The sequence below is a fragment of the Channa argus genome, chromosome 14, assembly GCF_033026475.1.
Source record: "Channa argus isolate prfri chromosome 14, Channa argus male v1.0, whole genome shotgun sequence".
NCBI classification, from domain to species: Eukaryota; Metazoa; Chordata; class Actinopteri; order Anabantiformes; family Channidae; genus Channa; species Channa argus.
The window spans coordinates 9163034-9191002 of NC_090210.1; the positions used below are offsets into that span (position 1 = coordinate 9163034).

At 42.5% G+C, this 27969-nt stretch overlaps 1 protein-coding gene across 3 annotated transcripts; it reads right to left on the reverse strand.

The window, feature by feature from the left end:
• Nucleotides 1-27839, reverse strand: ephb3a (eph receptor B3a). 3 transcript variants are annotated; one of them, XM_067475104.1, is made up of 15 exons: nucleotides 27296-27834; nucleotides 21650-21714; nucleotides 18772-19444; nucleotides 16581-16736; nucleotides 14155-14490; nucleotides 13271-13395; nucleotides 12141-12297; nucleotides 11831-11939; nucleotides 11486-11538; nucleotides 10752-10874; nucleotides 9801-10048; nucleotides 6787-7002; nucleotides 6369-6518; nucleotides 4324-4517; nucleotides 1-1678 (listed from the first exon to the last, which is right to left on the reverse strand). In XM_067475104.1, the coding sequence occupies exons 1-15, from the start codon at nucleotides 27357-27359 to the stop codon at nucleotides 1567-1569; spliced, it is 2781 nt and encodes a 926-aa protein (XP_067331205.1). In that variant the 5' UTR covers nucleotides 27360-27834; the 3' UTR covers nucleotides 1-1566. The 3 variants fall into 3 exon arrangements, with proteins under 3 accessions (XP_067331205.1, XP_067331208.1, XP_067331207.1); XM_067475107.1 differs by lacking the exons at nucleotides 1-1678; nucleotides 4324-4517; nucleotides 6369-6518; nucleotides 6787-7002 and adding an exon at nucleotides 10343-10403 and having other exon boundaries at nucleotides 9913-10048; nucleotides 27296-27838; XM_067475106.1 differs by lacking the exons at nucleotides 1-1678; nucleotides 4324-4517; nucleotides 6369-6518; nucleotides 6787-7002; nucleotides 9801-10048 and adding exons at nucleotides 10055-10240; nucleotides 10343-10403 and having other exon boundaries at nucleotides 27296-27839.
• Between the last annotated feature and the right edge of the window lie 130 nt (nucleotides 27840-27969).

Below are 27969 nucleotides of genomic sequence, written 5' to 3' on the forward strand. Positions count from 1 at the left end.
TCTGTTTAATAATTTATTTGCATATGATTATCGTAAAAATACTGAAAGAGAAATGCTTATTTTTGTTCTAGTTTTCGGCTAATTTTTTTTTTCTTTTTTTTACAATCTATTACACCTTTAATTGCACAGGAAAAAGTCTGCCCTAACAGACACACATTTGATTTTCTTCTTCATTCTTCATTGTGACATATAGCTTCAGACATTTGACCATTACACTGTAATTTGTCCATTTGCTTGCTCCTTCACTATAAACAAACAAGCATATAAACGAGGGTCCTAGAGTGGCCAAAGTCAGGTCAGATCGTTGTAAATGCTGAGCAGATTGGTCTAATAGAAATATAATATTATATACAGGCAGTTGTTTTAAATAGGAACTGCGCTGACAGCTGGCATGCTGAAGAAAACACATGTCAGGAAAAATTAACCAATGAGTGATCGCTTTGTAGGTCAGGTCAATATTAAGGTCATGAAGCAATCATTTGGATAATGACCTCTTTAATTCCTGTTGATCTGCAACACATTTGCCAAAATAAAATATACAACACAGCACGACCACGGGCGATTTTCAATTGAAAAAAAGATCTTGACAAAGTGTCCTCAGTGTTTCTAAAGGAAACTATTCTGTCTGAGCAGAACATTGCCTTCTAATTCATTCATTCATGTCTGTCTGGTTCATTAATGTGAGTAAAAACAAGCATTGTAATAAAAAAGGTAAGCCCTGGTAAAAAAAACACAAAAAACACTTCTTTGCAATAATAGATAATAACTTAGCATTCCAAAACAATGCGTATATGAATCAAATAAGGTTAAGAAAAGATGGACGTTAAAGTCCATACAGCAAAATGCCACCAAAGCAACAGTTAATGTGGAACTTATTTGTACTTTTCCACTTTGGCATGCACATGACGTGTCCCGCACAGTGTCAGTTACATCTCTCCTTTGACTGACAGAGAGACGGTGTGAAGACTCAGATGCTATGTACAGATTTGTAACAAGTATGTCTCCCAGTACATGTGGAAGACAGTATTTAAGAGGAAGCGGATGAAAAGTGTCCCCCCACCCTACCCTACCCCCTCAAAAATAAAATAAAATAAAATAAAAACATAGTCGGTGTGACTGGACTGAAGTTCTACAGTCAGTTTTAAGCAAACTTTTGCTTTGTCTTGGCACTGTTGTATCATCTAGACACTCAAACCTACAGTATCATCTGTGTGAATTCTCTCTTCCTCAGTGGGAGGGTGGCAAGAGGGAGAGACTGATTCCCAACCAGCAGAAAACACATGAAGACATGCAAACACAACCTGAGAGGGAGCAATAGGAAGTTTGGCTTTATGTCTATAGTCACAAATCCACAAGTGTCAAGTAATGAACATACACACTGGAATGGAAAGTTCTTTTTAAACGGACATTAAATCTCCAGTTGGAAAGAAAATCCCCCAAGCGGTCCTCTTTCACTGCGTCGCTGGGGCTTCCTTCTTTTATCATTTTTTTATTTTACATCAGACTCTTTGTGTCAGAGTTTCTAGGTAGTTTTTATTTGTTCCCCATCCTCCAGGTTACAGCAGCTCACACCCTGATGGGGAGAGTTTGGCTCATCTGTTGCCGAACAATTTCCTGACTGCTGTCTGGACTCTTTCTGTTGTGTCCCGGCAGCGTCCCTCCGAGCCGCAGCAGGTCCCTGCCAACACAAAGTACACACAGGTCAGCAGCAGGTTCACAGTCACTTTAAACAGAAGCTACAGTTCATTATTACTGTGCTAACTGCCCTCATTGAAGGTGGATAAAGGTCTAATCCATTTTAGTGACAAAGGAGCTGAATGCCACAGAGTCTATATGCTTAAACCATATGGTTAGAAACAAAAGCAGCAACATGAGAATAGGCCCAAAACTGCTGATCTTGAGCTTTATCTGCTATAAACAATGTCCAACTCAAATGCCAAGCCAAATCTATTTATCACACTGCCAGTTTTAATAAAAGTTCAACATATTCTTCAGCTATCTTAGACAGAGCACTGCAGCCCCCGAGTGTCCTTTGTTCCTCGGCCAGTGTCCTTGTTTTTAAGGCCCTTGTGGCTGATAGCTCTGCATCTCATATCCTCCCTCTTCCTCCGTTATCTGGCCCAACATCATCGAGCAGCCAATGGCAGGTGAGCAGCAACGAGCGTTCACTGCCTCAGATGCAAACACTGGAGATGCTCCCTAAATCATGCTCTGACAACATGATCCGTTCTCTCCCCCTCCTTCTCTTCCTCCTGCTCCTACTCTGTCTATCTCTTACTGTTGCATACTGATGAGGCTATAAATTAATCATTGGCATGTCATCGGCACATAGACACGTAGCACAACATGCACACACACGCACAAGCATCACGCACATATCCCACTCTTATTCGCCCATTGCAGCATTGGGTGGGCCCTCCCCTGATGCATTAAAAAGCTCATTAGCAACCTAATTAAACACATTCCTCTCTTTTAGCTTCTCCTCAATCTCCCTTATTACTCACACTTCATCACCTCCTGCTTTTCCACGTCAGCAGCTCAGGCTGCTGTCTGTCCTATCACCTACATTCCAGCATCCAGTCAAGTATAGGGGGAATTAAACTGAGGTCAGCCATTACATTTCCACACACAATTAGCTTCACTGAGCCCAAATCCTGGCATAGGAATTGCATTCGGGGCTCTGTGTAAGAGTGAAACTGTGAGCCAAGGAGCTGGCACAAGACCTGGATACTGTATGTATGAGTTCTGCCTTTTGTGCCTGTCGGAAACAGGAAGCTATCACATAGTCAGAGCCACAGAGTTGAGGATGTGTGCTTGATTCATTATACATCACTACAGAGCTGAGGATCTGGCCTGTAAGCCTGCACTAATCATACTGTCGACTGGATGCCAAGCTAACAAAATTCAGAACAAACAGTCAGTGAAAAAGTCACAGCACTCAAACAAACAACTCGGCGGGTACCTATGAATAAGTCAACTTATACACTTCCAAAGGAATTGCCATCTGAAAGGAGGCCGACGTCTGTCTGCCGGCAAAATCCTTCAGCTCAAAGGAGGACACTCCCAAATCAACCAAAAGCATAAAACACACCAGACCCAACAAGCATGGACTTTGTTGTGATTCTCTCTAGGCTAGCCATAATTTTTGGTAATGTGACATCTTATTTCAACAACCCAGAGGCACAGCTCCGCTCCTCTCTGCACCAGGAGGAGCCTTCATCCTGAGCTTCACAGCTGTCATATAAAATACAAGCGACAATTTCACACAATGCGAAACAGAAGGAATATTTGCACTATTTCTGCTCTTATGATAGAAAAACCTCAAAAGCGTGTGTGCGTATATGCAAAAGGGTTGGCTGGAGAAACTATCTGGTCAGCCAACAGTGGAGCAAACTGAGACTTGATTAGCGTTACTGCAAATTTGCTACAATCACAACAGTTCTTCTATTAAGCTGTGGTCACGGCTGCGAAGTGAGATTCTTCGTTATGGTCCAAAGTGATGAGACAATGTTCTTTGTAGATGAACATTCATTTGGTTTGACCTTCTATTCATAGCCTAGATTCTCAGCACGACTTTTTGCTGCAGCACTTCATATAGTGAAGTTTGTTGCTAAATTTTGCAACAAATGTTCCAACCTGGCAACTGTTTTCGCCTCTTTCTGAAATGAACTGAGGCAAAACACATTTCCAAAAGCCTTTCCATCCACTTAGCAACTGCTCTCCATCCACTTCAGTGTTTGAGAGGCAGCTTAAGCACAATTCTAAAGCTCAAACTATGACACAGATTTTTTTATTTAAGAAAAGTATGTTAGAAATCTACTTTAGTCACCGAGTGAAGGATTAAGGTGTCAGCATGCTTCAAATGAAGTGCTTGTTGGATGATCGAGCAATGTCTGAAACCCACTCCACCCACACCTTTCCAATATTAGAAGTGGGGGGGGGGCTATATCCATCAATTTTTGTTATTTTCTGAAATTGACAATTCAAAGCTCGCCCACTGCATGCAGTGAGTGATGGAGGTAAAAAAAGGAAGTAAGGTTTGTTTGTACAATAGAAGGCAACATTGTGAATGCTGTGCACAAAAGAAGCTCTAAATCATGTCGCTACCTGAACACAATAATTAATCAAGGTAGAATAATATTCAGTTCAATTAAACTTTATTTGTATAGCACCAATTCACAACAAATTCGTCTTAAGACACTTTACATCAAGTCAAGATAGACAAAGTTGCCCTCATGTCTTCCTTCTAGGGCCACGTACGACGCGAACTGGTGGTTATGACCATACTGACAACTTTAAACCTGGTCCTGCCTAGGGACTCACCCTGAGTAGGTGCTGGTCACCACCTTGAGGCTGGCAGCGTTGCGGAGCAGCTTGTCCAGGGTGCTGACGATGCGAGAGAACTTGGGCCTCAGGTTCCTCTCTTTCATCCAGCACTCTAGCATCAGCTGATGCAACACCATTGGACAGTCCATTGGCGGTGGCAGCCGGTAGTCCTGCTCCACTGCAGTCATCACCTGAGAGAAGAGGGTCATTCTTTATTGGGGCTTAGAGGCAAGAGCCATGTTTGCAGCCCTCTGAGGTTGTTTTAAGATAAATGCTAACATAAAATTTGTAATCATGCTAAAACTTAGCAGGTAAAACTTATTTAGGATTCAGGCTCAAATAGCTTTAGAAATGCATTTGTTCCAGCTGCTTTCTGCTCTTCTGTCCATCAAGGCTAAGCAATTACCACTGGGATTAATAACAACCAGGTTGCTAATCTTAGATTAGCATTGCTAACATTATCTTATTAAAACTAAATGTAAACTACTGGGAAGCTGACAGGGATGTCATTGGATTTGCAGGTATTTGGTCTTCATTATGAGGCAATTAGAAATTTCGGCTTGATTGTGGTGAAAATTTAGGAATTGACTTTTTTACAATTTATCTTCAGTTTCAGTCAAAACCAAAAATGCCATCCCTGTAATGGTGCTTGAGAAAACCTGATGCTCTGGTAAACATGAATATTTGAATAAAATGTTCCCACAGAGCCTTGCCGCTGGCGTGGCTAAATTCACTTTCGGAAGAAAATGAAATTTTACAGTGCCGAACATCAACCCAGAATATTTTCCACATAAGTGTTTAATCAAATTCCGTGCGGTGCTTCTTCAAAGTGTTAACATTTGGCTCTGACTCATTTATATTATTCTCATTCTATTTGGCCTTTGTTGGTGAGGTAGAAGAATAATCCCCAGTTACTGTATTATGTCCTACATTAGACAGTTCCTTGGCTCACGCTGTCACACATTCCAATCTTCCTTTCATTATCTTTACAAAACGATAAAAACAATATTCTCAAGTATTCTCAAAGTTGTCACTTCAAGTCGGACTTGATTGACAGGAGAAACAATAAGTGGAGGATGAAAACGTTCGCTCATTGATTTGATTTCGCCTAGCAACTGCGTTTCCCCCATAAGCTCTGTATGGGTTTTAACTCCCCACAACAATAAAAAAAATTGCCATTTGGGAACAATAAAGCATTTCTGCTGCACTCCTCTTCTCCTGCTGCTTGTCTTTTGATTTTTATGTCGTGCCTGTAGCCAGCGAGTACCTCTGTTTATATCTTCTGTTTGTTGACTCTGTTGCTTATTGAGCAATGACTGTGGCACAAAGGCTATTGGGAACAATAGAGGCCCACTACTTTGATGCTTTCATTACTGAATGTGGGTTTTGTTATGAAAGTTATACATACATTACTGGCGTTTTTCATTCCGGGCTCCGTTTTTTCATTATTGCTATCAGCGTCACAACTCTCCTGAAGCACAATACAGAGCAGATATTCCTCAGAGAATAAAGTGGAGGTGTACACACTGCTTCAATACTTTGTTCAGGGAGGAGGAACCAAGAGATTTCTTTTTCTTTCCTGTGAGCTCACTGCTGTAGTTACAATGTCTGTGCGGTGGAGATAGCCTACAGGTAACAACGCCTGAAAAAAAGCCTTTCTAGAGCATGCCTTGTGTGTGTGTGTGTGTGTGTGTGTGTGTGTGTGTGTGTGTGTGTGTGTGTGTGTGTGTGTGTGTGTGTGTGTGTGTGTGTGTGTGTGTGTGTGTGTGAGGAGGGAGACTGTACAGTATGGATTTGTAGCGGGTGGGCAGGCTAGGGCTGTAAATAAGGTGGTAAAAACTAGAACACAGGCACACAGCTGCACCAGCATCTGCAGAGAAGAGATAAACACAGCGGAGCAGGCCCAGGTCCAACATGTCACGCTGAAAATCAAAGCCACAGCAGCTCAGAGAAACTCTCAGCTCGGCCCTAAACTTAGACATAAAACTCCAGGGTGTGCATTTGGTCTACAGATACATGTTGCTCATGAGACTGTCACTCACATCCTGGTTGCTCATATCCCAGTATGGCCTCTCTCCATAGGACACCACCTCCCACATGACAATGCCGTAACTCCACACGTCACTGGCAGAGGTAAACTTCCTGAAGGCGATAGCCTCTGGTGCCGTCCACCGGATGGGAATCTTCCCGCCCTGTTCACATACACACGTTCAGATGAGAACAGTATCAACACACTGGGAGATGCTACAATCTAACAGCACACACGGAGACATCGTGCACATTTACACACATGCAGATTTCACAGACGGTCTTTCACACTAAAGCAAATATTGGCACACACAAGCAGCCACGCGTGCGTCCATTTGCACATGTGAAACAAGTGAAGGGGATTGAAGCTCAATTAAACATGCACAGAGTGTACAAACACAGAGGAGCAGAGCACACACACTAAATACTGACCAGGGAGCTTGTGTAAGTGGGGTCAGCGGAAGTGTCGTCCAGAAAGCGTGACAGGCCAAAGTCAGAGACCTTGCAGACCAAGTTGCTGTTGACCAGGATATTCCGGGCAGCGAGGTCTCGGTGAACGTAGTTCATGTCTGACAGGTACTTCATCCCTGCAGCGATGCCGCGCAGCATCCCGACCAGCTGTGTCATGGTGAAGCGCCCGTCATTCAGCTACAAACACAGAGCCAGAGGGAGGAGGAGAGCAAGAGAGAGGATGGTTAATAAACACAGAGGAAAGAGAAGATGGAATATAAAAAAAAACAGGCGATGGAGACGAGTACAGGATATAAGGAGAGAGCCAATCAGTCACTCAGACCACATAAACAAAACGTGTCATCATGCCACACGACTGTTCCTGACAGCCGCTGACAGCTGACCTTTTCAGCCATGCTGTCCAATTAGCTGACTAATTAGACTCTCTACTATCATACGAAACCTATCAGGGCTCAATACTGACTGCACCAAAAACAAAACAGTCCTGCAGTGCTGAAATCAAAACCAGACCACTGCAGGTATTTCTTCATTCTCCAACTGACTGACAAAGTAGTTGCAGGTACAGCCAGTAAACTGTTGTTAACACAAATTTTTTCTGGCAAAATTCTTTGTTTGTATTTTTTTTCTCGTTTGTTAACATTAAAACTAAACTGGTCTGTCAACTGAATTTGAATGGCATGTTGATCACAGCTTCCTTTCCCTATTTCAAAGTCATTGGTTCGCAGATTTTTGCCCTTTCATGTTATCATTTGAGAAGCATGAAACAAATTTGAGATTAGGGCTTTCAGGGTTTAATTTACAATTCTCCACGTTTACGAAGCGTGCCGCTGTGGGATCGTAATAAATCAGCCCTCCAACCAGTGAGGGCTAATGAAAGCTGATGTGTGAATGCTGAACTAAAACTAATCAATAGAACGTCGATACACAATTAAAAAATGGATTGAAATTTCTGGGAACCTGGATGAAGCTAAATCTGCACAGAGGGTCTCTTACATGACTTGAATATTTGGTACAAACAGTTTTCAAAATAAATCAATCCCTTCTTTGACACTACAATGGGAAAGCGAAGAACACAAGACGTGACACGACAAAACCATAAACATTTTGCTCTGAAGTCGGTACACACCAGTGGAGTCTGACAGCCAAACAAGCCAGGATGGATGTATAAACAGCCATGATTCATAGCAGGCCTTCAAAGACACGGTATGAACAAGTGGGTGTGTATTTCTATCTATCCCTGCGATGCTTCTACATGTGCATATGTCATGTGTGTGTGTGTGTGTGTTTGTGTATCCCTGTCTCTAGGAGCTGCAGTACACATTCTCATGTGTGTGACACACTCTGTGCATGCATTTGATTTAACTCTATAGAGTCCTTGAGCTCTAGAGTTCCTCTGAGTCACAGGCAGCTTGACACTGGTGGGAAAGCGGGGGTGAGGACAGCAAAGGCCGAGGAGGTTTTTGTCTTATTTGTGGGACAGCTGCCTGAGAGGAGTGGGTGAGAAGGAGGGAAGAGGCTCAGGCTGGACTTTCGGATGTAGAACTAATAATTGATTAGTCAGTCTTTTGTGTTTCTATAAAAATGCTACAATACTTTTGTGTCTATAAAATGTTACAATGTCCAAGAGTGTAAGGAGATGTTTTAGTTGAAAATGAATAAGCATTTATCTGACAATTGATTCATTATTTTTGAGAAAGGAATCAGTTGATTTCAAATTCTCAAGTGAGGATGTAAAGCTGCCATATGACAGTTCTGTGTTGGTTTGACAATCACCATGGGAACTTGGGGATGAGAATTTAAACAAAATGAAAATTTCAAAAAAAATTAATTTATTACACTTATGTTTTGGGATGATAAAAACAGTAGAACCAGCAATTTCACACATTAAAGAAGTTCACTAACTGAGCAGTTTTTCTTGATGAACTTGTCACATGAATAATCAATCACTGTAATGCAGTTGTAAAAAGTAAACAGTGTACATGAATGTATTTAACTCCTCTTCGTCTCCTATAAGAGAATGAAAACACAGTAATCATATAAACATGTCCTAAAGTGCTGTCTTCCAAGTCGTGTATCAGATCCAGATGTAAATACCTGAAAATAAAAGCTGAAATCTTGATCTCTTGTCTCATAATTATCGTTTAATGTCAAACCCAAATGTTTTCTGTGCGTCTGTGCAGACAGGAACATGGGAAGCAAAACAGTGACAAAAGTCCCCAAAAGTCCCCAGGCAGAATCAAACCAAATAAACTGCAGTTATCTGGCATCAAGCCCACTATACCCACAAGATGTAAAAATGATCAATGTCAATACTCATCAATATCACTTAAAATACTAACCAACATATCTCATATATCAAATACAAACGTTTACATTAGCAGCAACAGCAGCTCAGCATCGAGTCAACTCATACAGCTACAGTAAGCAGACTTCTTCACACTGCAGCTATGCAAGAAAACACATTTTATTGAATGTAAATTACATGTAATAGCCACCACGCAGCTGCAAATGTACTGTGTGACACCTTATTTCTCATCCTGCCTTTGTTCAGTGTTTTGTGTGGGTGGTAGTGGTCTGAACCAAAAACTCTAATCAGTAATATATTCTGTAGTTGTACAAAGACTCTAATACACTAAACATTTTTCCATCCCTTCAACAAAAGCAAACCTATCCAAAGGTCTGCTGTGTGACAGTTTTCCACCAGGACTTTGTGCATTGGAAAGCCTGTCAGCATCAGTCAGTCACGTCAAGCCGAGACTCTATGCCTGTCTCCAGGCGTTATATTGCACATTTAATCTCTATCACTCAGCAAGTGAGTGCCTCGGGGTGTTTTACAGAGAGTGAAACGTTTCGATAACCCAGAGGTGTCGTGAATGTGTGTGTGTGTGTGTGTGTGCTCCTCTCAGCTTTGATACAAACAGAAAGTAATCTTCGCTGTCAGAGGTGTTGAGGAAGGCACCTCCCACTGAGCTTACCCTGAGGAAAGAATCGAGCGCTCCATTCTCCATGAATTCGGTGATGATGAGGACGGGACAGCTTCGTGTAAGAACACCTTCCAGCCGAATCACGTTGGGGTGGTCAAACTGGCCCATGATTGAGGCCTCAGCAAGGAAGTCCCGCCTCTGGCGCTCGGTGTAGCCGGCTTTCAGGGTCTTAATAGCCACCACCATCTCCCTGCGGCCAGGCTGCTTGAGACGTCCGCGACACACCTCGCCAAATTCACCTGGAGTGAGACAACAAAGTGGAGCGGAGGGGGAAAAGGAGGTGATGGGGGAGAGGGGTTGAGTGAGCAGAGGAAAGAAGAGGAGAGGTGGAGGGAAAAGAGGAAGTTGGGGAAAGTGTCAGGAGAGGTAGCGTTATTGGTCAGATTCGGGAGTGAAGGAACTGATTTGAAAGAGTTGAGGGTAGGCGCCAACTGTGGAAGACGATGAGAAAAAAAGAGCAGGAGAAGACAGGAAGTCAGAGGTCAAAGATGTTGGGGAGAGAGGGAGTGGCCGGTATTGATCGAGTGTGCAACCTGGGAGCGGTGAAGGGAGACAGAGGACGGGCAAGGAACTTTGGGGTTTTGCATTTGGTGCCTGAGTATGACAGTTTACAAGGGAGAGAGAGAGAGAGAAGACAGAGAGGGAGGAAGGTTGAACGAGTAGGAGCAGACTGTCATTTGAGGTGAAGTTAGGACACAACATGCTACTGGAGAGAAAAAAAAAAAAACAGACTAGAGGGGTAAGAGCTACAAAGAAGATTTTCATTTCAATCCCTCCAACCCGCAGCTCTCATACACACTCTGAATCCTAAACCCTTTTCTCCCAGAGAGGACACTTAGAGAACAGACCTCGGGGTTTGATGGCACATTACTCTTCAAATAAATGATTAACAAACATGAATCATTCTAACTCGTTTTGGACAAAAACAGCAGCATTGCGTACCTGCACCAATGACCTCTTCTATTTTGACGCAAGAGATGTCAATCTCTTTGGCGAACTCGTGGACCGCGTCATTAGGATCCTCGTAGGTGAAAGGGTCGATGTACACTTTGACCCCTGGAGAAACTGAGGTAGGAAAGAAAATTGTGTTATATAAAAAGGTATCTATGAATAAGTTAATAGGTTTGCATTTTAATTCACCAATATTCCCAGACTGTATTCAAACTAGGGACAGTGTGGTTTACATGACACTTAGCCCCGAGGCCACTGTGACACACAAAATGTTCAATTAAAAGTCAAATTTTGCTTGCAATCAATAATTGAAAAGCTAAATTTATCAAATTTTGATTCAATGCAATTCATTTCAAACACTGAATTGAAAATATGAAGATATGATAATAGTGACTTATTCAATAGAAACAAAGAAAAATGAAAAGCTGTCAGTCGCAGACCCTGTAGGTTGAAACGATGCATTAATAAAAACTTAGAAACTTGCAAATTTCCTTTTGTGAGCAGCCTCTCCTTTTCCAATATTGAATTATTTCCATGCTCTACATGTGTCTACTTTTTATTTTTCATCTTAGCTGATCTGTCGTGCCTTCCTCTGAGCAAACGGGAAAATGGTTTCCTGCCTCAATCAGATGATAGGATAATTGATTGAATCAGTTGGTTAACTGTACAGGCATGATCAAAGGACCACAGAGCGGACACTTCAGACACTGAACCTATAAACTTACTGTACTGCTGCAGTTTCTCAGTGTACTCCAGCTCTGAGCCACTGCGCTGCTTCCTGTAAACAAGCAGCACATAAACAAAGTTACATTCACATAATCAGTCTTCACCCTTTCCAGGTACAGCAAATCAAACTAATATATCTAGCAGGACAACCAGATGAAACTATAGACCGCAAGAAAAAAAAATCTAAGAGTAGCTTTGCTTTTTTCCTTTCTGTTTTGAAGCTAAAGAGTAGGTACAAATCCTTTGAAAGCGTGTTAAAATTTAATGAGCCTCTTTGTTCACAGTCTAACTAACAAAATGAAACATGTAGCTCAGGCTGTCAGTAATAAAAATCAAACACTTACTTAAGGCAGACAACAGCGATAACGACCAAGGCAACAATGACCACCAGACCTGCGGAGGCCGAGCCGATGATGAGAGGCAGCTGGTCCTGCACTGACTTCTGAGGGTCACCTGCATGAAATAACACACGCACAAATGAGTGAATAACAGCAGAAACACTACTTGAGAGATTAAAGAGTGGCCTGTTCTGCATGTGTAATGGCTACCAATTAAGGCGGCCATAAAAACTATTAGGGTTGAACCCTCATTAAGAAAACTGTAGCTGCAGATCATCAAGCATCGGCTGTGAGGCAGGAAAGAGGCTGTTCGTACTGTGTAGGCTGGTGGTGAAGTCCATGGGGTTACTGTACCGCCCGTATCCAGCAACAGTGCGTGCTCTGACCTGCACCACGTACGGCGTAGCGGCCTTTAGACCCTCCACCTTGGCGGAGCTGTGCTGGGCTGTCACGGTGTGTGACATCGCCTGGCCCTGAGGTACAAAAAAATAAATAAATAAAACTTACAGCAGCAGTTGACTTGCTATTGTCTGGTCATTTTCATAGGGCTTAGGTGGATATATCTTTTAGTTAGCAAAATGATAAACTGAATGTAATGTCTGTTGTCAGTCTGTATTGTTAACGTTCACCGACTGCTCCATCTTTTCTTACGACCATTGGCTTGTGCATATAATACCAATTGTTTTATCTGGAATAATTACTTACACCACAGTGATGAGTGTGTCACTAAGGTTACACAGCAAACATAAAATTGTATTATAAATTAGCTAAAAAATCCAAACTTATCACTCACACAAATAAAATGTTCATTGATTAAAAAAAAAATAAATAAAAATTTAACACAAATCTTATCATTAATTTAAACCAAGGCAGCCCAGTTTGGGGCCTGTGAGCCAAACCTTTTAAACTAATGATGACAAAACATAAATTTGGTGCAAATAAAAAGTGCATAATCGGAGTTTTCCAGCAAACTGCAGCACAGTGCCCTGTTACCTATCAAAGTTTATTCTTTTTATCTACTTAGAATTATTGCACTCTCTTTTGCACCTACTCTCCTCCCTCCATTCATAATTTTAATTTTTTTTTGATTATTAGTTTTGTTTAGCTACTGATTTACTTACTTAAATCGGTAGCTTTGCTGTTGAGTAGTAAGTTCATTTCAGTTTGTTGACAAGCTTAAAATATAATATCAGCTGTGACTCGAGCTCCAGTGCAGCAATGTGTTATCTGGTCATTCTGCAGGTCTGGTGCTTGGTGATTTGTTCAAATGCCTATGTAAACTGAGTTAGAACTGGCTCAACTATTGCCACGAACCCAACAGACACACATCACATGCCAATATTAGGTTTTTTAGCAGTTTTAAAAATATTTCATGGCTGGAAATGTAGATTTTCACAGTTAAAGTGACACGCACATTAAAGCAAGAGCTAAAAAGACAGTGCTTACCCTCTCATGGTATTTAATCTCATAGTCGAGGATGACCCCATTGGGCTTCTCAGGGGGCAGCCACGACAGGCTGAGGGTGTCAGAGGTTGAGCGCATCAGATGGACAGTGGGAACTGCTGAAGGTGCTGTGTGTGGCAGCATTAAAGAGGACTTATTACACGGGTGCTCAAAAGTCACTGTACATCATGTCAGTTTGTCATTCTTTTAAATTATGAGTTGCCAATATTTTCTCTCATGAATTAATAAACCATCAGAGTAAGATAATTATTATTCAAAAGACTTCAACCAGAACAGTTTAAGAAAAGTCGTGCATGCTTCACTTTCACTGTTCTGCAATTTATTGATTTGTGAGGGATAAAAGTGACTCAATTGTCAGTCATTGTTCTGGGTCCATAAACTGCAGTGGGGTGGATTAAGTGCAGGTTAACAGGGAGAATAATTACAGTCTGTGAAAGGTGCTGACCAGTTTGGTTTGTGATGACGAAGCAAAAATTAAGTGGAGATGTTGAAAGGTGACATTGTCAGTGGTGTAATATGAGATGCCTGGTTGACAGTGTACTGAATGCTGACGGTGGAGGTACAAAGGATACTTTACGTTTTATGTGCCTTGCCTTTCCTGGAAGTCGCTCAAAAAAGCAATGCTCCAGATGAGAGATCTTCCATCTGTCGCTCTAACTGAGCTTGTTCAACAACATTTAGTGTTGGACTTAATACTGCTCTGGATACTAAGAGCTCATTAAGACACTCATTGACATTGACTGAACATAGGATCCACTAACCAGTCTGTTTCATTGTGATGTTAAGTGGTATTGATTGAAGCGGCTCTATGAATTAACTCTGTTGCGGACACATCCAGTGATATTGACAGATCTTCTTCTACTAACCGGCTTGGTTGGTGGTGATGTTGACAGTGGAGTAGCTGGGTGAGGTGGGGTTTTTCCCGGAAACCCCGTTGACAGCTTGCACCTCGAAACTGTAGCGAGTGTGAGCCTGCAGGTTCCTCACCACCACCTTCCTCTGCCTCAGCCCCAGCTTGCGAGGAGCGATGTCCACGTTGTCATCGCAGCGCGTGCAGGGGCTCCTGTCTCGCAGGCATTTCTTACACACCACGTTATAGACCAGGTCGCTCCTTCCGCCTGTGTCCTCGGGCTCCTCCCACTCCAAGGATAGCGAGGTCTCATTCACACTGGATATAACACTACGAGGCGCAGAGGGAATTGCTGCGCAAAAACACACACACGTAGGAGTTTAAGAAAGTGGGCAGTCAGAATAGAAAAATACACGATCAAGGCGTTAGTCATGTTCCCTATGCAGCGCTTACATTATCCTCTTTGAATGGTGAAAAAACCATTTACTATCTCTGTAAGGAGGCAACACGAGGGAAGTCTTCCATGTACAGACACGGGCAAAAGAGTGTAATCCTATTGTTTTTATAAAATCCTTTTGCCCAAATAAACGTGTTAGATTGTTTCACATGCTCCAATCAAATCCTTGGAACCGAGCAAAGGGCATGGGAACATGTTAAAACACAACAGCGGGGAAAAAAAATCCTTCCTGAGCTTAAATAAATCAACATATTCAAAAGCAGAAGAATAAGCACAAGCTGTCATGCACAAGCAGAACAACAATGCTCATCACTAAGTAATGTACCTTAAAGAAATGCACAATCCTGTGCAGCTCTACAGTAGCAGCCCACGTCCATTCCTATGCATAACCCCTCTTGATGCTCGTGGAACTTGACTAATCCACTCTTGATAGAAATTCGTGTTCTAGTATCAGTATAACCCAAGGCCACTTCGTTTCAATAAGCAGTGCTGCATGTTGAGTGAAGAGTGTTTGAAACCTGGATAAAGTATGATAACCGCAGAGGAAGGCAACAAAGATTGGTTCAGCAAATGTGCTTTTCATCCTATTAGAGTAAGCGAACACAAGGGCTCTCCCTCTAAGCTTCCAGCAGCAGAGTCGAAGAGAAGGGAAGGCTTGTCGGCCAAAACTGCCTGTCCACTGAGTTCAGCTCCTCAGCTGGCCAGCCCTGAGCCACGTTTCACTGTCCTTTCTAATTAGGCAGACACACTTGCGAGTGGAGGCTCTTCTAATTGGACACCCAACTAAAACACACACTGAGCCCAAGCTGCCGGCCATTGACTGGTTGAGCCTCTCTTGTGCAACACACCACTTCCAACACAAAGCACAGGCTGCCTGGCACAAGCTCTGACAGACCGCAGGGACAGAACTGTCAGGCCTGTGTGTTTGCATGTTCAGTCGGAGGTGGTGCTTGTGTCCCTGCCCGCCTGTCTGTGCACGCTGGTCAATGTCAGAGTCCACGGTGTTCCTGTGAGGAGAATCTGGGGGAGACAGTTGCGGGCCGTGTGTGTCATTTAACACAGCGAAAGGCCCCTGTGGGGGTGATTTTACATGGTCAAGGCAACACATGTCGCTCTCCATAAGTGCGACACCCGGGACTTCTCTCCGATTCCTGTGCATGCTGAACAAGCATGGAGGCGAAGGCCAGCACCAGACTAGACTAGCTGCTACTAAACTCACAGTTTGCATTTGAAATATAGACATGCAGCAGCAGATTGCTCTCTTGTGAACCTAAAATGACGCTTCAGATATTGATATTGTTATGTAAGAGGATAAATGTGTTACATATTTACATTTCTATCAGATTGTCCTCACGTGATTTTTTTTCCCCCCACCCATTTCAGCAAACGCACATATCATTGATTATGTTTGTTACAATTTACAATACTTTACTTTGACACTAGCAGTGAGAAAGTTTGGCAAGCTATTAGCATTAGGTCTCTCTCAATCATGCGTGCAGGGTGCCCATAGTCAAAGAAAATGGGTGGACCCATAAGCACTCCTTATGAGAATCAAATTACACTGTTAGTGCTCTGTGTGTGGACACTGAAACTGAAGTAATGTAAGAATTTCTAGCTGAAAGAAATTCCATCAAATTTACTGCAAAAGGTAAATTATTCATCCACAAAATTAGATCCCCAATATTGTCAGCGGGAACCAACAATTCACACCCTCTAGTGAACTCCAATATTGAAAGAAAAACAAATAAACACATAATTCAATTATTATGAAAATAATGTATTATTATTATTGTATTTAATAATTAATAATTAAACCACTAGTAGTTCATTTCTTAAGTTAAGTTAATTTTGATAACAGATTTACTTTAAATAAATTGATAGATGCAACCTGCTCTGACTTGAGCCCTTCACTGACATTCCAAAAAGGGACTCAGCATAAGAAAATATGAGGATTATTTTAGTCTGTGCAGCGGAGGATGACTTACTGGTGCAGGCAGAGTCAGGGGGGTCACTGTCAGCCCGGTAGAAACCATTCTGGCAGGGACAAATATTGGCTCCTCTAGCACTGGTGCGACTGTTCGACGGGCAGAGAGCACAGGATCCCTCGCCGAATTTGGATTTGAAAGTCCCAGGGATGCAAGCTGGATGAGTAGGAGAGAAAATAATAGGGACAATGAGAACAAAAAAAACAAAAACATGCTTTGTTGTTACTTATCTAAGAGGCAAGCAGCTGTCACAGCTGTCCAAAAACAAAAAGTGTACCTATGAAAAAAGTAGAAACGTACCTGCGAAAAGTATTTATGGAGAAAATGAGAAATGGTAAACACTTAAGCATACAGTCTTATCTGTATATTTGCATCTGCTCTTTCATTTTCACCCTCTCTTCCAGGTGACATTAATCTCTCTAAAAAGGGAGTCGGGATGACAGCAAAGTTTCATGTTGAAGAGAAGGAAAGGGAGGATAAGGATGAAGATATAGGCTGCTGACAGGAGATTGCTGTTGTCAGACAAACAGGAGTGGAGAATGCTTCTGAGAAAAGGGATACACCCTAAACCCATCAATCAGTGTCTGTTTGATTCTCGCTCTCCAAACGGCACCTCGGAATACAAACAAGGCCTCCACATGCATGCAGAGCAGTCCCATAATAAGCTAATAAATCAATTCAAATGAAGGGACATCAGACTAGACGTAAATTAGCTGAGGAGAGTTATTAGAAAAATATACAAAGTGCGGTAATCTTAGGATGTGTCCAAGCGATTAATTTGAATTCCAAAGTGACACGCTGAAGGTTGGCTGGTATTAAGTCTTAAGGATAAACCAGTATAAGCCTAGACTAAGGAAGGATTCAGATAAAAGGGATTAGCAGCAAAAGGTCTGGATATATCAGCCTCCAGAGCCCCATGTTTTACTGTTTCCCCACATTCCTAACTGATGGTGTAGAAGTGGGGTCTCTGGCAAACATCTGTCCTGTCAGCGTGAGGGCTCATAAAAACAGCCACTGAGAGAGAGAGAGTGTGTGATTAACTAGTTAGGCTAAGTGGTCTTTCAGTTTGAACTCAAGTTCTACCCTAATTCCCAACAATGGCACTTTTAGGAAAATCAGCACAGCTAATGGGCCTGCATTGTAGCTATAAAACCATGCAATAAACAGCCACAGAAGATGAGATGATTTTTCCCCCTAATAATTCAGAGACTTTTAGGCTCTACACTTTTTTCTATTTCACAGTGCATTGTCATTTTCTTTTCTTTTGTTTGTTTTCCTCGCTCCTTTTCGAGAGGGTGCTGAATCACCCTGCTGGCTTGCTTCAATCCATTAACCTCTTTGGAGGACACAATGATTTTCCTGTTTTTGATACACTAATGTCCCCGTCTTCTCCTCTATTGTTTCCCATCTCTTCTTCTTCCTCTTCTTTTTTGCCCTCTTTCCAACTCGTGCACTGCGAGTGGTGAGACTGAGGTAAGAAATGAAATGTCTGAGTGATTAATGCTAGCGTGCTACTGTTGGCTCACGTTGGTCTGAATGGTGTTAATGAGTGTGGCTGCCTGTAGATTAACTAAGGAGGAGGCCGTGGAGGAAATTACACTTCCTCATCGCAACCACTGGCTGAAGCCCTAGAGAGCTTTTTATCAGGCATTGGCAGCAAGCTTTTAACCTTGAGCCGCCAAATGGCAACGAATGAGCTCTCCAGCGTGTGTTAGACACTATTTCTCACGCTCAGGTGAGAGGAGGCTTCGCTTGTGTGTCTTGACTTTGACTTCCTGCAGCCCCCTCCCTCTACATTCTTCTTTTGGCTGCTGTTTCCGTCCGATCTTTGGTGATTCACACCTCGTAACTCACACTATCTTTCGTTCACTGTTAATATCTCTCTTCTCTGCACTTCGAACGCCTTTCCCTTCTATTATGTATTTTCCTCCTGAAAATCTATTGGCTCTCTATTTTGTGCCTTCTCACTATCTTTCTCTCCTTTCCCTTCTGTCCTGCTCACACAATATTTGTATGCTGCTCCTCTCTGCAACACCTCATTAATTCATACTCTCCTCCACCCTCCTTCACCCCCTTTCTGGAGCCACACAATTAATGCATGAGAAGAGGGCACAGACTGAGGTGACTTGCGCTGAGCATATAAAGGAGGTCTGGTTAAATAAAAGTCCAAATGTCTGTTAAATACACATACCCTGGCACTGTGTGCCATCTGCAGAAGGCTCAAAGCCGGCGACACAGGTGCACGAGCCCACAGGAACCATCCACTCGCCATCCCCGTTGCAGTACAGCTTTAGAGGCACAGACACCTCCATAGCGTTCGTCACACAGGCCCCCGGAGCAATAACTAAGGAAGTAGCTTCTGCCCCTGTAGCAGTCTCAGGGAAGACAGCAAAATTGGCAATGGTGGTGGAGCACTTCTTGAAAAAAACCCTGACTGAGATGAGAGACATGCAGGCACCCAGGTCCTGGAAGGCCAGGTAGAAGCCTGCCTTGGAGAGGGGGCCAAAGCTGCGCACTTTGGTGTTGATTCTGCCTGCCTCCAGCAAAGAGAAGCTCTCATCTGGTGCAATAGTGTCCACCTTCACATAGGGGTTCTCCCTCCACAGAGGACTGGTGTCTGTAGCTGTGTCCCCGTCTGACTCATAGTAAAACAGATTAAAGGTCTCTTTGCAGGAGCCGGGGATGTTGGGGATGCTTGCACAGTCACGGACAGAGAACTTAAGCTCTACATAGACGCGCAGCACACCCTTGCGGGGGATAAAGTCCGTCCTCAGCCAATTGTTCTGGTTGGGTTGTCGGACATTGCACACCTGGTAGGTTCTGATTGGGCTCATGGAGTCATCATAGCCACTTACCTCCTCCCACTGTGGAAAAAAGCAGAGTGACACTGTGACAAAGCACAATACGATAGGAAGATCAGACGACTGATGAAGGGAGAGACAAATAGAATGGATTTAAGAATAAAATGTGAAATTGCTAATCTAATGTGTTTCTGAATTTGACAACACTTCTATTGCTCATTCAGCAACAAATATGCTACAGCAGTAACTCGTTTATCCAGTACGTCATTAATTAATATGGAGTACTTTTAAACGCAATGCTTCCTAATGCAAACCATTCAAGCATAGAGGGCATTAAAAACAGTGCAGTGACGTCTGATGTACACAGAATATAAAAACTTAACAAGCACACACACACACACACACACACACACACACACACACACACACACACACACACACACACACACACACACACACACACACACACACACGGTCCCAAAGTGAGCTGTTTACATGTGGCCTATGAGGAATCATTTGCAGCTAAAATGCTTCTAATTACGTGAATCATTCAGAAAAATTCCAATCATTACGGACTATTAATAGAAAACATTTTCCCATTAAAACCCATTTCACGCATTATGCTTTTCACTGTTGCCTTAGACTAGCAGATTGGTAAATGTAGGTTGTTTTTCAACCCGGATCATAACCAATGTGTTAGGTACAACTTTATCAAAATTTACCTACAGCTGCAGACACACCTATGGGAAATATCTACATTAGAAGTGCTGCAGTGCAGTCAAAACAGCCTCAAGGGGAGATTTGGTTTCTATATGATATACATCAGTTATCTGGGCTAACAGAGATGGGAGGATCAAACTGTACATGTTAAATGGAAACATTCCCCATATATCTACAAAGCAAAAACTGAGTTATTTATTAAAGTGGCCATCTAAATGCAATCCTGTCAGTATGATTGCAGCGTATCAGCACTACTGAGCGCTTCAGGTTGTGCAGAATTTATTCTGTGGGCCTATATATCCTGTGATGCCTACACATACAGCCTGAGGGCAGATATTTGCATGTGGTTAATGTACCAAGTGGACTGATGTCTCCTGACATTACATTACTGACATCATGTACATCATCACTAACAAGCCGCGGGCACGACTTCTGTCTAAATCAATATTTAAAGCACCTGACCCATGTCAATGTACAGTTTTATTTGTTGGTTACACTGGTTTTTGTGTCTAGTAACTAACAATACACACTATGAGAGTGCATTAGAAAATAACCTTGTGACAACTCAATCTTTTTTTTTTCCCTTGAACTGAATACTTTGTTTCCATAACAAATAAACCTCCTGGTAATTGATTATTTCAACTGGGAGAAAGTAATGCATAACTCATCTCACATGTCTGAACTCCTGTGCAATTTATCCACAAAGGATGAGCCCAAGAGTCAGTATTAGATGTCGTAAATCACCAGCAACACGTTGATGCACTACCTGACAAATATGATAATTGCCGGCCCCCGAACGTATGGGCTTGTCAGGCCTGAGGAGAGAGGGCTGCCTCGCCATTCGTGACATATGACTTCATGAATGCTAGGACATTCAGAGCCGGCCCTTGTAGGCAAAGGAGGGAGCTGGGGCTGACGAAGACCGTTTCCATGGAAACCCACCATTTCCATTGACTGACTTTGCGCTCACGTAGCGAAGACAAATTACACTGGCCGGGAGTGGGGGAGGTCTTTCAGGCTGTTAGCCCTGAGGTCAAATTCATGTTGTTTTATTTTCTCACCATTCCTATAGGGGGTATCAACTGAAAACCTTAATTTCTCCCTGTAATGCGCTCTTGGGCCCATATTATAAAATACACACACACACACGCTTTTAATTATCAGGCTTCTATCCTGGGGAGACATGTAAGGTAGAGCCTACCTAATAGTCCTCACACAGTTTGGGGATTTTGTGTATCTGTGTTTTTGCTCATTTGTTTGTTTGAAGTACAACACGCACACATTCTGTGCAGTTCATCAAGCATTTCACATTGTCTAAATATCAAAAATCTCTCATTTCTTCCACACACACACACTAGTGTGCTACTCATTTGTTTTTTGGTATCCAAGAAAGCAAACATACTCTGCAAAACAAAGATATAAAACAGTAGGAGGTGTGCTGTTCAAGGCAAACTGGCCTCTATTAGCAAGCAAATGGAACAAACGTCATTAAAAGGAAAAAAAACTGCACACAAAACAAACTAAGCACATGCAAACACAACAACTCACCCCACTCTCTGGGAATGTGGTCCAAGCAAGCTCTGTGGTTGCCCACCGGCTGTCCATAAGAGTTTCTGTAAATTAGGAGTAGGGGAAAGATGAAAAAAATCATTGCACAACATTAAAGACCACACACAAGTTCCCACTGCTCGACAAAAGATGCAGGTAAAACTTCCTCTCCTTCTCTTTTATAACCTCCGCCCACATGCACTCAGATTTTGAAAGCACTGACAATCATGGCATATCTGTGATGCCGCCTAATTAAGGCTTTTTCTTTGTGTGTGTGTGTTTCGCGCCCGCAAATGCACTTCTTTCAATATTCATTTGTGAAAATATGAACAAAGCATCCTCCAAGATGCCTTCAGTGGAAAATATTCCATTAACTTTCAACAGTTCAAAAAGGTCATAGAAGCAGGAGGAAATTAAATATACAGCACATTTGCTTTCACCCAAAAAACATCTGGCAGTGCCATAAATGTGACGCCTTTCAACTGGGATTTGTCAAATCTGAGTAAACAGGTGATCTGAGCGATGTTTTCTTCACCTAGCTGTTTACGACTTTGCGAGGAGGTGAGAGCAGGGCAGACAATCAGAAGTGAGGGAGAGAATAAGCAACGGGATCAGTGAGCATTGTTGTGTCAGGGTGACAGTCAGTTGTCACCTGAGTGTCTGCCCAATTCATTACACACACAGAAGAACCAAACCCTCTGTCAATGTACAGCAGTGGTTGCTCCCATTGTTTTGTCGTCGTTAGCACATAATTACATGTTCTTCGTGGAGACTCAATGACACAATGCCTGCTGTGCACCATTTGCTCACAAGTTGTTGGTAACGGTGTTAAAGGAGGGTGTGGTGACGCTAAACAAATAACGTGTCCTGTGTAGAATGAGGGCACCACTCACAGTGAGAAGAACGACATTGTTCTGGTGTCACAATGTTGGTTGATGCTTTAAAGGCTTTAGAGACTGAAGACACTCATGTTGCAGTACATTGTGTCCTTGAAGATGTGTGATTGAGTGAGGAGATCAATGGTCCATCTGTAGCTGCTGAGCTAGAGATATGGGCGGTGTTTACAGTCTGTGTACTGTGTTCATTAGAGAAACCACAATAGCCTTTCTTCTTTTTAGAGGATAATGGAGAAAATGAATAGTGATCTGTACATCCAACAGGATACATTACATCTGTGGTGTTCAAATGTGTGCCATGGAGAGCCACGATTTATCTCAACCAATGACTGCAAATAGGCACAGATCATACCACAACCACAGTGGTCGTTCTTATTGCTCCATGTGGAGCAGACTACAGTTAAAGACAAGGCCAAAAGCCAGCAGTAAGACGTCCTAGTCCTTACTTCCTTTGAAAATTGCTTGGCTGAATGAAAACAAGAGTTGACAAGTGGTATCTGACTGACCTATTCACTGCTCCTCTACACAGTGATGTCACGGTGGAGTTGGGTTATGTTTCCCTAAGGAAGATGTTAATTGAAAATTGGGTATCACTTAGTAACAGACTTAGTGATTTGTCATTTTTGGCACTTTGCTTTCTTCCAGTCTTTATCCTATGCTAAGTTAGATACCTAATGGTGGCAGAATTAGCAGACACATATAACCGACCATACTTTCATTTTTGTATAAATTAAACAGTTACTTTAAAGTTATAATATGTTTTTAAGCTATAGCTGTATCATAAGACTCTAAATCAATCCACTCTGTCCCACACACTGTTACTTTATGTAATTAAATTAAATGATATTGCTCCAAAACTTACTAGTCAATCTAAAATAATTGAAATGGGTTTGGGTCATATTTTAAAATATTTTCAATATACAAAAAAGTTTATTGTATTTTTATTTATTGTATACCAGCCTGATTCATGATGATTTTTAACTCGTGACTAATGCAGCATGAATCATGAATTCCTGTTGCTTTCCATTAAAAAAAGATTAAGTCATTAATAGATCATCAATTCCCGTCAGTAACTGTTGCCTCATGTAGCAATATGCAGGTGTTTGTATATAACAATAAGGTTGATTAAATCAGCTTCCTATTACTATGACAAAAGGTGAAGCAATTATCTATGTAGCTGGATTCCAGCTGTTTTGAAAGTATATAAATTATTTTATGGAGTACATTTAATTAACAATAATTGATAAATAAATAATAAAGCAATGATTCACGTAACAAAAATTTATCAATTACAGTCAGCTTTGGATGTTGAGATGGTGAGAAACGGGAGCAAAGTCTTAGTTAAGCCTTAACCTGAAATCTTTGTGTGCAGATAACAGCAATTTAAGAAATGAAATGAAAAGTGGTCTGGTATGTTGGAATAAATAGATGAATAGTGCTGCATAAAGTGAAAATGATTGAATTTAAAAAGGTAAAAGTGGCTGTCTCCATCTTTGTTGACAACAGAGATCACATTTACTTCTGCGTGATATTTAAATAAGTAATATTTATGCACAAAGAAAATGTATATTTACTTACAGGGCTTTAAATACAAAATCAAGTCCTCTTACTTGTTTATAAAGACATTCTCTGTCTTACATTTGTGTGTGTGTGTGTACAAGGACATGATTGACAGCACTTAATAACTTCGGTTGTCGAGCCCAAATATACAATTGTGAACAAGGTTGTTTTACTGATTAGCACGGCTTGAACCAGAGAGGAGGAACTAATCAGTGAAATCAGCGGCTGTTGTCTTTGCTTGGCTACACTCAGCCCTCGGTGGCACACGGCTGAGCGAGTACCCCAGGGCTGATCCATGGATCCAGCCTGTCTCTCGGGTGTCCGATCCGGTGCATCGCCCCATCCCTCTTCTCTCCTGGCACCCACAGTCAACAAAGACAGAATCCTTCAACCTCAGCTAACCAGAGCACGGAGTGGATTCTCCTTTAAACAGGCTTCAGTCCACACAATGCACATGCAAGAGCAGCCGGGGGGAACCATCCCACGTCTGTAAAAGCTGGGTTCAAGCCCCCATAAAAGCAGGATTTTACCCTGCTGAAGCATTATTGAGCACAATACTGAATCTCTGCCAGCTCCTGCACCCAAATCTGACCTTTGACTCTCCTGTGCAACCTAATAAAGAAAAAGTCTCTGCAAATATTTTTAAAGAGTCATTTCATTGTTAAAAAACTTTTAGTAGCCAGCAGAACAGTGTGACACTGTCTATCCTCAAGCTTAACATCTGAGTCCAGGCTTGTGTGTTGCTCCATAACACTAAAGTGTCAGTATAACAGGTTTATATTCAACTACGGCTCTCGACACCAACATGTGTTATTGTCGGCACACTAAATCCCAGAAACCGGTTAAGATTGAAAAAGATGCCATTTGTTCCACAGTTCTCCCCCTTTCGTGGTAAAATTACAGTGCCTTTGAGATCGCCTTGCTGCTATAACTCAAATCCAGAGATCTCCCCCTCTCCCATAAAACTACAACAGCAGTGGAGTCATTCTGCCCCTGGGGTAAAGAAAACAATGCTGCAGTGGGAACTTTAGAGCATCACTACCCATGGCATTTCCAGTTTTTTTTTTTTTTTTATTTGTGTGTGTGTTTTGTTTTTTTTCTTGGTGGCCTGCCGGAGCTAAAATGCCAAACAACTCTGCATTCTCAGTACGCTTTGGGAGCTCACCCATGCTAATGTTTTATTCACTTTGTGAGAGCGGGTGCATCATGAAAGGGAGGCCTTGCCTTGTACTACACTGACACTCACTTGACAACAAGCAAACAAATGAAATATTAACAGGCAAACATCATCATCAGTGATCGGAAGATGATCAAACATGTGGCTATAAATAGGTGTGAAAAGAATTACCTGATGGTCTGGCTCACAAATGTGACTTCTCATCGCTCCTTCAAAGCAAGAGTTAATTTGTATCTGAGTGCATGATTCTCTCTGTAGAATAGCAGTGATAACAGTTGTGTGATGCTTGGTTTGATTCCTGATGAGCAGTTTTTGAAAACCTCGATCCAACCTAATTCCATCTCTTTGTCACGCTGCTTGCATCTCCTTTTACATGACACTATATAAGTGTCCTTGTTGACATTCAGATGTATAGAAAGTAGGAAATGTAAAGGAATCTGTGGAGTAAAGTAAAAATCCTCTGAAAACTCTCTTTTTCTTCAATCGCTTACTATAGATTATTTTTTTTTAATTCTTTCTGAGCGGTCATCCATCTAGTTTATGAGCTTTTAAAATAAGAGTACAGTAAACACTGACTGTAAATGGAGTATTACAACATAAAAATGTCACAGTTGCTGAGGCGTTTACTGCAGTCTGTTGGTGTGAACTGGAGATAAGTCATCTGTAGCTTTTGTAAATAAGCACACACTTCAAGTTGCAGTCCAGCTTGCATCATCCATGCGCAAACACTTGCCAATCTGAAGCAAATTCAGATTCAAGCCATGTGTTAAAATCCACTGACTAAGCAGCTAAATAATGACATGTAACTGAAAAAAGGCCTTCCTCTCCCCCTTCATTTAAACCTATTCAATGATGTGCCCTTCGTGTTTATCCTCAGAGGACAAACATTAGTTAACCCCTGAGCTTTGAGTAACGGTTAGTGGTCGAGTTGGGGAAATGGGGCCGATCATCTCAATGTGAGCATCCACTGGGATTAGCAGGGCTGCAGCCGCTGCATTGATTTACTTGCTGACGCTTGAATTGATGAGGGATCAGGCTGGCCACGGTCCAGGAGAGGCAGATTGGACTGAGAATGGGCGGAAGGAGGCAAGACAGAGAACTGTAGCTAGAGCTCACAGAGGAGCCGCTTGGGTGGGGAGCAGCGGTGAGAGAGGGTGGGCTTCTCCCTGGAGCAGCACTCCCTCTGTGATGGAGAAAGCTTCAGGGGCTGGAGCATACAACCTACTTGTCACTTGTTAAGCCATTGACCTTTAATTCACACTTGTCATCTAGTATGTTTCACATGTGTGTCCCTGTGGAGCTTCAGGAGCCGGGATTGATCCACTCTTGGTCTGTGTTTAGTCGCCAACAAGCCCTGATTGGGGCTTTGACATGCAAAATGTGAAGAGTCAGTGTATTTGTATTTTACAGTAAGAGAGTAGAAGAGGGACGGCCCTCTCTGCTGTCTCTGTGGTGTGAATGTAACCTCCCTGGTGCTGGGGGGAGAAAAGCTGGGGCAGGTGGGCATCCTCACTCAGCCTGTGGGTGTGACAACAACAGGGACAATAGCAACAGGGCAGTCCTCCAGCCGCAATGGAAACAACTGGGATGTCATCACAGACACACACACACACACACACACACCGCCACACACAGAAGGAACGGGGCGTGCTCATACATGTGTACATGGGTTACAATCAAGAGAGCAAATTGGTACTCAGCACAATTGCCTATTTACCAGAGCGGCTCCGCAATATATTAACAGCTGTAATTAAGCAAAACACGAACGCTTCTTGTCTACACATCTAATTCATGGAAACACGATTTTGAATTGAAACGGACGATGTTCACTGGCCTCAGTGTGATTTTAATCCTCAGACACAGACACTGTCTCCCAGTTCCTCTACATATACTGTGTTTTTTTCTGCTTGACAATAATGTGTCTATTGGTAAATCAGAATGCGTCCAAACAGTCCATTGTTCATGCACGGGAGAGAGAAGTAATAATAAATCATAAGAAATAATAGCACATACCTTCGACAGCCAGCACCACGGGGACAAGGAGGCTGCACAGCCACAGCAAGTAATCCATTGTCATAAAACAGGCTTGTCCAACATGAATAAAGATGTGTAAACTGGACCCTTCCGATGGATGGACTCAGAGCACCGCAGCCGAGCTTTTTGTTCCTCTCCAAAATCTCATGCCTTCAGTTGTGATGGGCTCTCTCACCGCCCCATTCTATCAAAATCCTTAAAAAATGTACCGAGCCCTTCTTTCTTGTGCATTCAGTAGGTCCGTCCTGAGTTGCAAATGCGATGCTACAGGAGCGCTACACTGCGCCCTGTCTCAGTCTCATTCTCTTTATCTGACTTTACCAAAGGCGAACCTGTGTCCAGGGGCGCATCTCCCAGCTGCTGCCCTCCCCGGGCAGGGAAGAAAAACCCCGATGTTAACTCGCCTCTGTCCGCAGAGAAATCTGTGAAGTCCACTTTGACCAACTCTGTGTAGCTGTTGCTCCTCTGCGAGGGATGTGCTTCGGAATGGCAACACCGGGACAGAGGCACAGAAGGGGCTTAGAGGCTTAGGCAGGGTCAAGACAGACACGGTGAACATCGGGTTTCCTGTCTAGATTTTCAAAATAATAGTTTGATTATGACAACTATTTGTGAGTTAAAACTAACAGCCAATACTGTACTATCAATACATT